Source organism: Chlorocebus sabaeus, chromosome 1, assembly GCF_047675955.1.
Source record: "Chlorocebus sabaeus isolate Y175 chromosome 1, mChlSab1.0.hap1, whole genome shotgun sequence".
Lineage (NCBI taxonomy): Eukaryota > Metazoa > Chordata > Mammalia > Primates > Cercopithecidae > Chlorocebus > Chlorocebus sabaeus.
In genome coordinates, this window is record NC_132904.1 from 6568969 (window position 1) to 6583995 (window position 15027).

At 56.5% G+C, this 15027-nt stretch overlaps 1 protein-coding gene across 1 annotated transcript; it reads left to right on the forward strand.

Annotated features, from left to right (window-relative positions):
* The first annotated feature begins 1157 nt into the window (after nucleotides 1-1157).
* ALDH3B2 (aldehyde dehydrogenase 3 family member B2) lies at nucleotides 1158-14374 on the forward strand. Its single transcript, XM_037998949.2, has 10 exons — nucleotides 1158-1380; nucleotides 8897-9059; nucleotides 9510-9620; nucleotides 9832-9952; nucleotides 10126-10211; nucleotides 10336-10417; nucleotides 10867-11253; nucleotides 11953-12119; nucleotides 12760-12859; nucleotides 13123-14374. Exons 1-10 carry the CDS (start codon nucleotides 1322-1324, stop codon nucleotides 13305-13307), a joined length of 1461 nt encoding a protein of 486 aa, XP_037854877.2. The 5' UTR covers nucleotides 1158-1321; the 3' UTR covers nucleotides 13308-14374.
* Nucleotides 14375-15027: the final 653 nt, after the last annotated feature.

The window sequence follows — 15027 nt, forward strand, 5'->3', positions numbered from 1 at the left end:
TCACCCATTTACAGTGTACAATTCAGTGGTTTGGAGGCAGTGGACCTCCCCAGTGGCCATAACCCATCTGCTGCTCTTAGATGGGCCCTAGGATTCTGCCTTGTGTCCCCTTCCCCATCCCGAGGTCGGTTGCTGGTGTCACATTGGCATTTACATCTTTAGCTACCGAGGATTCCTGGACCAGGGCTTGGTCACAGGCTGTGGCCTCCACTGGGCTGGCTCCAGTCACAACCAAGGGTTATCTCAGACGTCCCTCCTGCCCACAGGGCTGCACACTCTGCCAAGAGACTCTACAGCCCTCAACAGGCGTGTCCTTGGCCTCAGGCTTGGGGGAAGGTGGGGTGGGGACAGGGTCACGCCATCCACGAAGGACAATAGAGGGACCTGAGCTTATTCTGCCCCCGGGAACCTAGAAGGTGCTCAGCAAATACTTGTGGAAACATCAGCAGGCAACGTTGAGGGGCACTGATTTTGTGCTAGGAGCTGTGATCTGCCTTTTCCATTCTCACGTCTCCCTCTGTGACCCTGTCAAGAACCATGGCAATTAGGTGTTATTGTTAACTTCTGGAAGGCTCAGAGACTTTAAGCAACTTACCCACGGTTGTACAGTAAATAAACTAATGAACAATGCACCATCCAAGAGCTACAGGTGCCGTCACCCATTAAGGTTCTCTCTGCAAAGGTCTCGGCCCCTTCCTCTGCCCTGACTATGCCAGCTGGGCACATTGAGAGTGGAAACAGAGCCACAGTTGCTCATCTTGACCTGTGAACCCTGGAGAGTGAGGAGAGGAGAGGAGAGGAGGGAGATGAAGATTTAGCATAGAGACCCTAGGTGGGGCCATGGGTGGCATGGGACCACTGTGGCTGGGTCCTAGGAGGACTTCCTGGTGGAAGCACCAGGGTCTTGCTGATATTTTCATCCTGCGACCTTCCCCCGGGAATCTTTTTTCCTGATCAGGTAACTCCCTGCTAGCCCATTCCAGTAACCACACAGCAAAGCTTCAGACAGCCTTGACTTGTCTAACCTGTTCCCAAGCTGGCTGTGCAGTGTGGTCCCTGGGGGCACGGCCCTGGAAGAACAGGGCAGACACAGAGCAGCTGTAGATCCTGGCAGTGAGAAAAAGGCAGGTTCGTAATTAGGACGTGCAGCCCTGCCCCATGCCTATTGGGTAACCCTGAGCATCACCCCAGTGATTACCCCATTGCCAGGCGTGGGCACGGGAGTTGGTTTGGGAGCTGCCAGGCTCCCAGGAGGATCGCAGTCAGCACAGCAGGGCTGAGGCCTGGGGGTAGGAGCAGAGCCTGCGCGTCTGAAGGCAGCATGTCCAAGAAAGGGGGTGGAGGTGCAGTGAAGAACCCGGGAGCAGAGCCCACGCTGGGGTATGTGGGGGCACAGGGGTGAGGGTCGGGCAGAGGGAGCTCAAGGTAAAGGGCACTGGTGGGAACCAGGGGCATGGAGGGAAGGGGATGTGTGCTCATGGCACGTGGATCAGGGGGCGAGCCCACCAAGGGGCCTGTGGCTGCAGGGGCCATGGGCACAGGGCTTGCTCAGGAGAGGGAGGTGGGCATTGGTGTCTTCTGAGCCTCACCTTGCCCTGTGGCAGGCTCCTGGGAAGCACCCCCGGAAATGAAGCCTGTTCCCCAGGAGCCCCAGGGATGGGGACAGACCCCATCCTCCCTTTGAGGAGCTCCCAGGTTAGGGGAGAAGGCAGCTTTGTGGACAGACAAGGACTCGGTGGGGGGCACCAGGGCTGTGATCAGGGCTGTGATCAGGATTGGAAGCAGAGAGCTTCTTGGGAGTTGAGGCGAAAGTCAGATCTTTGGTTTCAGATTTTAAAAGCAACATGCATTGCTTGTTTCTGGTTCTAGAAATACTACATTCGCATTTAGAAAGTCTGGAAACTGCAGCCGGGTGCAGTGGCTCAAGCCTGTAATCTCAGCACTTTGGGAGGCCAAGATGGGTGGATCATGAGGTCAGGAGATCGAGACCATCCTGGCTAACACGGCGAAACCCCGTCTCTACTAAAAAATACAAAAAACTAGCCGGGCGAGGTGGCGGGCGCCTGTAGTCCCAGCTACTCAGGAGGCCCAGGCAAGAGAATGGCGTGAACCCAGGAGGCGGAGCTTGCAGTGAGCTGAGATCCGGCCACTGCACTCCAGCCTGGGCGACAGAGTGAGACTCCGTCTCAAAAAAAAAAAAAAAAAAAGAAAGAAAGTCTGGAAACTGCAGGAAGATGTTGAGAAGACAGTGAAAGGCGCGAGGCACACATTGGCACGTGGTCACCGTGATCACAGGGCTGGTGTGAGGAGAGGGGCTGGGGGGCCTCCCTCCTCACACTGAGGCTGTGAGGAGGGCAAATCAGGTCGTCTCTCAGAGCCTCGGTTTCCCCATCCTGCCAACTGGGTAATAATAATAGCTGTGAGGCTTAAATGAGATGTGCATGCCAGCTGCCTGGCCTCAGATGCCAGCTCTGACTTCCTTCTGGGCCCTGCACCAGCCGTGGCCACTGCCAAGGGAATGGGTCCCTCTCCATATGACAGGTCCCATCAGGCCTCCACCTGCCGCTGTGTCTTATTTCTCAGCATCTACCCCCACAGGGCTTTTGCACATGTTTGTCCCTCTGTCCAGATCGCTGGCCCTCCAAGAGGCCCTCCCCTATGACTTCCCCATGGCAGTCAGAGCCAGGGGTTGGTCTCTGGCCGCCTCTGGAAGAAACCCAGGCCATACTGATCATGTTTCTAATGACATAATTGTTCCACGTGTGGACTGTGAGCTCCGCGAGGGCTGGCCAAGTCTGGAGTGGTCACCTATGTGATCCAGGTCCAGTCAGGAACTGCCTGGTGAGCAGCCGGGGGTCCCCAGTGTAAATGCAGAAAATCTGAGACAGGTCTCAATTAATTTAGAAAGTTTATTTTGCCTGTAATCCCAGCACTTTGGGAGGCCGAGGTGGGTGGATCACAAGGTCAGGAGATCGAGACTATCCTGGCTAACATGGTGAAACCCCCTCTCTACTAAAAATACAAAAAATAAGCCAGGTGTGGTGGCGGGCGCCTGTAGTCCCAGCTACTCGGGAGGGTGAGGCAGGAGAATGGCGTGAACCCGGGAGGTGGAGTTTGCAGTGAGCCGAGATCACACCACAGCACTCCAACCTGTGCGACAGAGCGAGACTCTCTGTAAAAAAATAAAAATAAAAATAAATAAAATAAAAGAAAGTTCATTTTGTGGCCAGGTGTTGTGGCTCACGTCTGTAATCCCAGCACTTTAGGAGGCTGAGGCGGGTGGATCACTTGAGGACAGGAGTTTGAAACCAGCCTGGCCAACATGGTGAAATCCTGTCGCTACTAAAAATTGGCTGGGCATGGGGGCGCACGCCTGTAATCCCAGCTACTCCGGAGACTGAGGCAGGAGAATCACTTGAACACGGGAGGTAGAGGTTGTAGTGAGCCAAGATCACACCACTTGCACTCCAGCCTTGGTGACAGAACAAGACTCCATCTCAAAGAAATAAAAAAGTTTATTTTGCCAAAGTTGAGGACGTGCACCTGTGACACAGCCTGGGGATGTCCTGACGACATGTGCCCAAGGTGGTCGGGGCACAGCTTGGTTTTACACATTTTAGGGAGACAGGAGATGTAACAAGGCTGGGCGCAGTGGCTCATGCCTGTAATCCCAGCACTTTGGGAGGCCGAGGCAGGCGGATAACCTGAGATCGGGAGTTTGAGACCAGGCTGACCAACATGGTGAAACCCCGTCTCTACTAAAAACACAAAATTAGCTGGGCATGGTGGCGGTCACCTGTAATCCCAGCTACTCGGGAGGCTGAGGCAAGATAATCGCTTGAACCTGGGAGTCGGAGGTTGCAGTGAGCCGAGATTGTGCCACTGCACTCCAGCCTGGGCAACAAGAGCAAAACTCTGTCTCAAAAAAAAAAAAAATATATATATATATATACACACACACACACACATATATATACACACACACACAAAATACATATATGTACATTATATATACACATTTTATATATGTGTGTGTGTGTGTGTGTATATATATATGAAGTACATTGGTTCCATACAGAAAGGCAGGGACATCTTGAAGCAGGCGGTGGGGGTGGGGGTGGGGGGAGCTTCCAGGTCGTAGGTAGGTGAGAGGCTGCATTCTTTTGAGTTTCTGATGAGTCTTTGCAAAGGAGGCAATTAGAATATGCATCTATCTCGGTGAGCAGTGGGGGGTGGCTGTGAATAAAATGAGAGGCAGGGCCGGGCCTGGTAGTTCACGCCTGTAATCCCAGCACTTTGGGAGGCTGAGGCCGGCGGATCGCCTGAGGTCAGGAGTTCGAGACCAGCCTCAACTTGGAGAAACCCCGTCTCTACTAAAAGTACAAAATTAGCTGGGCGTGGTGGTGCGTGCCTGTAATCCCAGCTACTCGGGAGGCTGAGGCAGGAGAATTACTTGAACCTGGGAGGCAGAGGTTGTGGTGAGCCGAGATCGCGTCATTGTACTCCAGCCTGGGCAACAAGAGCAAAACTCCGTCTCAGAAAAAATAAATAAATAAAGGGGAGGCAGGTTGACCCTGATCAGTTTCCAGCTTGAATCTTCCTTTTAGCTTAATGATTTTGGGGGTCCAAGATATTTCCCTTTCCCACCAGTCAGCCCCGCCCAGCAAGCGCCGGGACCGCTGCCCTGCAGCAGGTGGGCGGGACAAGAAAGCACCTTGGATGAGAGGCGGGGCTTGGGTCCGGCTCCAGCCCCGGTCTGTTTCCTCATCCGTCAGGCAGATGCTACTGGCTCCGTGATTATTTCACTGAGCACCAGATGAGCACACGTGAGGACAGGCGATGACAGCTCAGAAAGGGCAGGGGTTCCTCTGCCCCACCTGCCTCACCTGGGGAAATTGTGACCACACTGAGGCCAGGTTCCTGGGATGAACAGCGGGACATCTGTGTGCCATAGCTCATCCCAGACTCCTCCAGTCTGGGCCTTGATTCAGGGCGGAGGCGATCATCCCTCCAAAGGCACCAGGGAGCGTTGGAAGAGGTTAGAGCTGAGCTGATGTGACCAGGAGCTGCCTGAGCACCGGGTGGAGGCTGCTGATGCTTGAATTCCAGGCACAGCTTTGGGGCAGGGCCCTGGAACCCGAAGACTTGGAAGCGCTGCAGGCCAAAACTGCCCGCTACCAGAGAAGGGCCCAGGACCCACCCAGGTTGTAGCCCAAGACAGGGCTTGAGCAAAGACAGTAGATGAATATTTGCGGAGCCCTGGATGCTGCGTCCTCCTCCAGGCCCTCATGCGCGGGGGCTGGACACTGAGTGTGGGGGTCCTGTGCCAGGAATGGTGGTGACGCTGCCCAGGGGAGGGAGACTGCATCTGCAGGTGTGGCCGGGAAGGTGCCCAGCATGGCTTCCTGTCTCCCCACATTCTTTAGCTGGGACCTGAGCCAGGTAGGGGCTGCTCTCCTCATCTTGTCATTCAGAAGGACAGGGACTTCTGCCATTGGTTCAGCTGGCTCTGTCCACGGGGGAGCACTGTCCCTGCATCACATATGACAAGAGTGCCTGGTGCGGTGCAAGTGCAGATGGTGCCACTGGCCTCCAGGACACTCACTGGGGATGCCAAGGCCCTGCTAACCACTCACCTCCACTGCCCTCAGCAATGCGGGTCTGAGGCAGCAACCCTGGGCATGGCCCTGTGACCTGCAGCTGAGGGATGAGATAACTGAAGTCCACACGTAGACAGACACACAACACACATGGACACAAACACTCACACACACACAGACACCCATACACACACAGACACACATGGGCACAGACACCCATAAACAGACACAGATGGACACAGACACCCATACACACGTATACACCCATAGACACACACAACACACATGGACACAGACACCCATACACACACAGACACACACAGACACCCATACACACACAGAAACACATGGACACAGCAACCATGCACACACAGACACACAGATACACTTACACACACGACACACATGGAGAGAGACACCCATACAGACCCCCGTACACAGAGACACACAGAAACACAGACACCCTTACACACACAGACACCCATACACAGACACCCATACACACAGACACCCATACACACACAGAGACACATACACACACAGACACCCATACACACACACAGACCTACTGACACCCATACACACACAGATACACACAGACACACACCCATACACACCCAGACACCCACACAGACACACATGGACACAGCACCCATGCACACGCAGACACTCATACACCCAAGGACACACAGACACACACAGACACACACATGACACACATGGAGAGAGACACCCATACACACAGACACCCATAGACACACAGACACACACAGAAAGATACCCATACACACACAGACACACACACTCACCCATACACACACAGACACATATGGACACAGACGCACAAACACACACAGACACACAGACACACAGCCATACACAGACACACACAGACATACAGACAACCATACACACACATGACACACATAGACACAGACACCCATACACACAGACACACAAAGACACGGACATACAGACACCCAAACACACACATAGGCACCTGTACACACACAAACACAGATACTTGTACACACAAAGACACACACAGATGCACAGACGTCCATACACACACAAACACACAGACACCCATACACAGAAAGACACACAGACACCCATAAACACACAGAAACACAGGCACTCATAAACATACACACAACATCCATACACACAAAGACACACACACACCCCCATACACACACAGACAACCATACACACACAGACACACAGACACCCATACACAGAAATACAGACACCCAGACACCCATACACCCATACACACACAGACACAGAGACACACACAGACACCTATACATGCACAGACACACAGAGACACACAGACACACGCAGTTACCCATACACACACGACACACAGACACCCATACACAACACACAGACACACAGATACACACACACCCCCCCATACCCACACAGACACTCATACACACGACACCCTTACACACAAAGACATAGACATACAGACACCCATACACACACACAGACACAGACACTCATACACACAAAGACACACACAGACACACAGACATCCATACACACAAAGACACACAGACACCCAGACACACCAGACACACAGAAACTCACACACATATGCACCACCCCCATACACACAAAGACACACTCAGACACCCATACACACATACACACCCATACACACACAGACACTTATAAACACACAGACTCACAGACACCCATACACACACAGACACCCGTACACACACAGGCACACACACACGGACACACACACACAAACACAAAGACACAGACACCCATACACACACAGACATCCATACACACACAGACACCCATACACACACAGATGCACACAGACACGCAAACACCAATACGCACACACACAGACACCCATACACACACACCCGTACACACACAGACACACAGACACCCATACACACACAGACACACACACACGGACACACACACACAAAGACACAGACACCCATACACATACAGACACACAGACTCACAAACACAGACATCCACACACACACAGACACCCATATACACAGACACACAGACACACACCCATACACACACAGACACACACACACAGACACACACACACCCATATACAGGTGGCCATACACACAGACACCCATACACACACAGACACACAGACACCCATACACACGCAGACACCCAGACACACACTGACAGACACCCACACACGCACAGATACATACAGCACACAGACACCCATACACACACAGAGACACAGCACCCATGCACACAGACTCCCATACACACAAAGACACACAGCACCCATACATACACAGACACACGCGGACACCCATACCCACACAAGGGCACAAAGACAGCCATACACAGAGAGACCCACACAAAGACACAGAGACACAAAGACACAGACAGACCCACGGATACACACAGACACGGGATTTGCGCGCCATTCTTCAGCCCCTGGGCTGGAATGCTCAGAATCCCCTTGCTAGGACCTGGCAATCCTCCTGAGTGTCCCCCTGGACCCCTTCCCCCACCCCTGCGGTCCTCATCCTTCCTTCGCTCCAGAACCCACCGGGGTTCCCTTGGGCCCTCAGGCTAAAGCCCAGAGGGGTTCATGCCCTGGGGCAGTCTCAGCTCTGCCAACCTACCTCCACCTGCCACCTGTGCCCACAGATACCAACCCCGGAGCTCTCTCCTCCACTCCTACTTCTTTCTACGACCCGCCGAGTGCCACCCCCGCCCAGAGCGGGTGCCAAACCCTCGTCAGCGCTAGGGCATGTCTATGGCTTCAGTTTCCCCATCTGCGACCTCTGTGAGCTCTGGAGCAAAGAACCCTCCGAGTCCCTCGTTTAGACCCAGAAGGGAGGGAGGCCCAGGGGAGAGCTCTGTTCCGCCTGAGTGGTCTGGGCGGAGCGGTGGCCAGGTGCCAACGTGGGTGGGTGTGTGTCTGTGCAAGGAGGGGAAGTGCAGTGAAGAGCTGGAATGGTGATCACCCGAGGTGTGGGGTGTGCTGGGCTTCCAGAGCGCCCAGGAGGGGGATCCTATCCCAGGAGTGGGGGAGGTCAAGCCCAGGGCCCTCCCTCATGGACACGCCTGGGAGGCAGGTGAGTTGGGGGGTGGTGGCGCAGGCAGCCCCAGCCCCGTGAGGTCATTCGAGTGGGTCTGTGTGTGTATGAGGTGGGGTGTCTGTGAGCCCCCATGGGTGCAGGTGGGGCAAGGGTGTGCAGACTCTGGGGTGGCTGGAGGGTGCCTGTGAAGGAGGGGCAGCCCAGCCATCCAGTTCACTCTGCCCTGTCCGACAGGATGGACCCCTTCCAGGACACGCTGCAGCGGCTGCGGGAGGCCTTCAAGTCGGGGCGCACGCGGCCGGCCGAGTTCCGGGCTGCGCAACTCCAAGGCCTGGGCCGCTTTCTTCAGGAAAACAAGCAGCTTCTGCGAGACGCACTGGCCCAGGACCTGCATAAGGTGGGCCGTGGAGGGTGCGCCCAGGCAGGGGCTGGAGCGGCATCCCTGTCCTCTTTCAGGAGGGTCCATGCCCCCTAGTGACTGGCTGTGTCCCTAGTTTTATCCCTGTTTGTTTAACAGACCCCTTCCCTGGCATGTGGAGTGTGGCAGGCACCTGACCTTCACTCCTGAACACTCACAGCCACCCTGTGATGCAGGCTTGATGGCTGTCCCCATGTTGCAAATGAGGAAACTGAGGCACTCGGGGGTTAACATCGCTTGCCCAAGACCACACAGCCAGGAAGTCACAGATCAGAATCGCAGCCATGCACAGTTCCCAGGGGACCGCAGTGCCTCCCATAGGAGCTGTCTTTATGTGTCCGGTGCTGGTGGTGCCTGTGTGTGCCCTCCTCAAATTCTAGACCCCTCCTGGCCCGGGTCTGGGCCTGACCTCTCTCACCTCCACCACAGTTAGCCTTCGAGGCAGACGTATCTGAGATCATCACCGTCCAGAATGAGGTCGACTATGCCCTCAAGAACCTGCAGGCCTGGATGAAGGACGAACCGGGCTCCACGAACCTGGTGAGTCCTGCTGACAGGCAGCGGGAGGGAAGGGCAGGGCACCGGGCAGCTCTGGTCCAGGCCCCCTTCTGCCACCGAGGCCCCGGGCGAGTCACTGATTTTCTCATCTTTCCTGGGATTCCATCGCACAAGGAGCTGAGGCCCCAAGTGCGCAGTGGGTGGGCTTTGGGGTAGCCCTTGGCAGGGCCTCACCGTCTGCCCTGTGCCTCAGTTCACGAAGTTGGACTCGGTCTTCATCCGGAAGGAACCCTTTGGCCTGGTCCTCATCATCGCACCCTGGAACTACCCCGTGAACCTGACCCTGGTGCCCCTGGTGGGCGCCCTTGCTGCAGGTGAGGAGGGAGTTCCGAACCCCATGCTCTTCCCGGCCAGTAGCCCCTCCCAAAAAGGCCCCTGGAATCCTGCCTATGAGGCACCCTCAGCCTCACATGCCCTCTGAACCCAGTCCCTGGTTGGGCATGGGGACCCTGGGCTCCCCCAGTGACGTCCCCATCTGCCCCTGCAGGGAATTGCGTGGTGCTGAAGCCGTCAGAAATCAGCCAGGGCACAGAGAAGGTCCTGGCTGAGGTGCTGCCCCAGTACCTGGACCAGGTGAGGGTGGCCCTGCCCCGGCAGTGCCGGGCATCCCTATACCTCACCCCTGCAGGCTGAGGAGGCCCAGCTGGCCCCTAAGCCTGCCCCCGAGCTACCCTGAGCCGCCCATCCTGCCTTGCAGAGCTGCTTTGCCGTGGTGCTGGGCGGGCCCCAGGAGACAGGGCAGCTGCTGGAGCACAAGTTTGACTACATCTTCTTCACGGGTGAGGGGCCAGGCCAGGTTCCCAGAGTAGGCGGAGGGGATCAGCAGGGCAGAGGGTGGGAGGGCTGTGGAGGGAGGAGGCTGGGGCCAGCAGTGGCGACACATGGGAGCTGGAGCTGGCACAGAGGCCGTCTGCTTGCACAGGCCAGGCCCTGGGCACATTGGAGCAATTGGATCCTGGGGTGGCCGGGCTGGAGGCAGGTTCCAGTGTGTGAACCACAGCAGCCAGGAGAGCAGTGAGGCGGGCCAGGACTTTCTATGAAGAAAGCGGGCAAGAGTCAGGTGCCTGGAGCGTGTGGTCAAGGCCAGTTGAGGATGGGGTCTCCTCACCGTGTGCCTAGGGAGCCCGCTGACTCCCACACCTCTCCAGGGAGGAGCGGGGCCCTGGGCTGGGCCATCCCGCCTGGTCCAGGTCACTGAACGGCCACTCTGGTTTCCTTCCACACCCAGGGAGCCCTCATGTGGGCAAGATTGTCATGACTGCTGCCGCCAAGCACCTGACACCTGTCACCCTGGAGCTGGGGGGCAAGAACCCCTGCTACGTGGACGACAACTGCGACCCCCAGACCGTGGCCAACCGCGTGGCCTGGTTCCGCTACTTCAACGCCGGCCAGACCTGTGTGGCCCCCGACTACATCCTATGCAGCCCCGAGATGCAGGAGAGGCTGCTGCCCGCCCTGCAGAGCACCATCACCCGTTTCTATGGCGACGACCCCCAGAGCTCCCCAAACCTGGGCCGCATCATCAACCAGAAACAGTTCCAGCGGCTGCGGGCACTGCTGGGCTGCGGCCACGTGGCCATTGGGGGCCAGAGTGACGAGAGCGATCGCTACATCGGTGAGTCCTGCTGCCCCTACCACAGCCCACCTGGGCCAAGACCCCTCCTCACGGGAGGGCCCACGGCTGGGCCACGAGTCTGGACCCGCACCTGAAAGCCAGCCCCACTGTCAGAGCCCAGCCTTGAGCTGTGGCTCCAGTGCTGTGACTCCGTCTCTGTGCTTCCGAGCCTGTGGCCCCACAAGGCCAAACTCTGGTCCCTCAGCCCTGGATTCGCTGAGTTCGGATCCCAGGGCCCCAGGGCCCAGCGTGCTAAGATGAACTCCCATCCCACCACCGGCTGTCCTGAAAGGCCACAACCTCAGATTCTCCGAGCCCACGATCCCCAGGTTCTAAACTCTAATGGGCCGTACGGCTCAGCAGCTCATGGGACACTGTGGCTCCAACATTCTGGGGTGCTGTCGCCTCATGAACCCCAAGGTTCTAAGAATCCCATCACCCCTGACTGTGAGACCAAGGTTGGGGGATTCTCTGGGCCCCACAGGCCCTGAGCAGGCTGGGGAAGACCTAGGGTCCCTCCTGGGAGTCTATGGGGAGACTTTCTTCCCTAAACACTCCGAAGCCTGAAGCCGTGGGAAGTCAGACCTTAGGATCCTGGCCTGGAGCCCTGGCCTGTGGCCCTGTCCCCATCTCTACCCCCACCCCTGGGTGCTGTCCTGACTGTGGCTCTGGGGCTGAGCGGTCTTTGGTGCCCGGCAGCCCCCACAGTGCTGGTGGACGTGCAGGAGACGGAGCCAGTGATGCAGGAGGAGATCTTCGGGCCCATCCTGCCCATCGTAAATGTGCAGAGCGTGGACGAGGCCATCGAGTTCATCAACAGGCAGGAGAAGCCCCTGGCCCTGTACGCCTTCTCCAACAGCAGCCAGGTGGGGGTGCGGCCAGGTTGGGGGCAATGAGGGGCTGAAAGGGGCACAGACTGGCCCCTTTCCTTTCACAGCCCTTCCTAGGAGGGCTTTGGAGCAGCAGATGCCTCAAGGGTGACTATATCTAGGCCAGCTGGTACCACCGCATCCGGCGCAAGGATGCCTGGCAGAGAGGAAAGGGCCCAAACCCACCAGGCATGTAGCGGGCCCGTCCTCTGTCCTGGCCGGAGCAGCCTGCACCTGGACTGTGCAAAGGTTCTGCATGGGCAAGCAGAGGCCCCGAATGGAGGTCAGGGACAGAGCAGAGCCGGGGCCTGATAGAGCCCAGCGGGTCGTGGTGGGGCCTGCAGCCCACACTGCAGTATCCTAACCTCACCATTAGACTCAAGGCTGCCGGCCCCGCGGTCCTGCAGGGCTTCCTGGTCTTTGCGCCATGTTGGTATTCACCCCACGGCACCCCAACCATCACTGACAGGTGCTGTCCCCAGAAGACGCTTAGAGGGGAGATTATTGCCTGTTAGAGGGTGGAGGGGCAGGTGGAGGGGCATGTGAGGATGAGGCTCACCTCCACTGTGGAATGTGTGGGGCTCAAGCCCTCTTCCCATGACTGGAGCCCACCACCCACCTTCCCACTCCCCGGCAGGTTGTGAACCAGATGCTGGAGCGGACCAGCAGTGGCAACTTTGCAGGCAACGACGGCTTCCTCTATGCGTCTCTGCTATCTGTGCCGCTGGGAGGAGTTGGTAGGTACCTGCCCATTTCCACCCCCAGGAAAGCTTGGCTTTGGTACCCCAGACCGAGGAAGTCCCTTTGCTCACTGTTCAACCTTGATCCGGGCCCTGGGCCTCTCAAGGCTTCAGTTTCCCTATCTGTACAATGGCTCTGTGAGTGGCCTGGCTCTCTCTGAGCTCCCTGCCAGCTGTGTGCCCCTGGCCAGGGCAGTGGCCTGCTGCTAGGGCTGCATGGGCAGCCTGGCCTCAGGTCCTTGCTCTCTGTGCCCACCTAGGCCACAGTGGCATGGGCCGGTACCATGGCAAGTTCACCTTCGACACCTTCTCCCACCACCGCACCTGCCTGCTCGCCCCCTCCGGCCTGGAGAAGTTAAAGGAGATCCGCTACCCGCCCTACACCGACTGGAACCAGCAGCTGTTATGCTGGGGCATGGGCTCCAACAGCTGCACCCTCCTGTGAGCGTCCCACCTGCCCCCAACGGGTCACACAGAGAAACCTGAGTCTAGCCATGACGGGCTTGTGCTCCCAACTCACATTGTTCCTCCAGACTGCAGGCTCCCCCAGCCTCAGGTTGCTGGAGCTGTCACGTGACTGCATCCTGGCTGCCAGGGTTGCAAAGCAAGGTCTTGCTTCTATCTGAGGGATGCTGTTCGAGAGAGGCCAAGAGACTACAGAACATGCCAAGTAACCTCACTCATCCCACCCTCCCCAGTTCTAGCCCTTTGCTCTCTTGGTCAAGGTTGGCCAGGCCCAGTCCCAGGGGCAGCGTGACCCTGGAAAATACGGTGCCCTGCCTTCTTAGGGGCAGCAGCACTGAACAGTTGAGAGCGTGGATCTCTCCAGGCCTTTGCTGTCTCCTCCAGGCACACACGCACTTCCGCCTCTGCCCCGTCCCAATTGTACCAGCACTGCCTCCCCCAGGGATCCTCTCACATCCCACACTGGTCTCTGCACCACCCCTCTGGTTCACACAGCACCCTGCACTCACCCACAGCAGCTCCATCCACAGAGAAAGCCGGGGTTTGCATCCTCCCGCTGCAGAGCATTACTGGGACGTGTGGGCAAGTCCCTTGACTTCTCTGAGCCTCAGTTTCCTTATGTGAAAGTTGCTGGAACCAAAATGGGGTCACTTATGTCAAACTCTAATACAATGGAGTCAGGGGGGCCACAAAGAAGCCCTCACACACACATGCCCGTAACAGGATTTATCACAAGACACTCCTGCGTGTAGACCAGACATGGGGCATCTCGAAAGCACATCCTCAAGACTGTAGTGTTCCAAATGAGCTGCAGACGCTTACCTACCATGGCCGTCTCCACCAGAAAACCATCGCCAACTCCTGCGATCAGCTTGTGACCTACAAACCTTTTAAACAAACCTTGTTTAAAAGCAGCTTACATGGACTTCTGTCCTTTAAAAGCTTCCCCTTGGCTGTGGCCCTCTGTGTATGCCTGGGATCCTTCCTAGCACTCATAGCCCAGATAGTAATCCTCTGCTCTTCCCAAATAAATTCACCTGTTCTGGATAGTCTGTCTCTCTGAAGTTGACACTTATCTTGTAGAGTGGGGTTCCCACCCATCTTTGATCATAAAGGAAATCTCAGATTTAGAACTACGTTACCCAGGCTGCTCTTGAACTCCTGGGCTCAAGCAGTCTACCTCGGCCTCCCAGAATGCTGGGATTACAGGTGTGAACCACCATTCCCAGCCCACATTTCTTAAATATGGTGATTCAGTCCAAACCTTGGTAATACAATCGATGTTTCTAATTGGGTCCTGCTTACAGGGAGCAGGATTTGTTTTTCGTTTTTTGAGGTGGCATCTCACCCTGTATCCCAGGCTGCAGTGCAGAGGTGTGATCTCTGCTCACTGCAACCTCTGCCTCCCGGGTTGAAGCAATTCTCCTGCCTCAGCCTCCCTAGTAGCTGGGATTACAGGCGCCCACCACCATGTCCGGCTAATTTGTTGTATTTTTAGTAGAGACGGGGTTTCACCATGTTGGTCAGGCTGGTCTTGAACTCCTGACCTCAGGTGATCCGCCCGCCTTGGCCTCTGAAAGTGCTGGGATTACAGGCGTGAGCCACTGCACCCGGCCCAGAGAGCAGGGTTTTTGTATGTGTGTTTGTTTTTGTTTGTTTGTTTTTGTATATATAAATAAGAATATTCATGAATAGTTTCT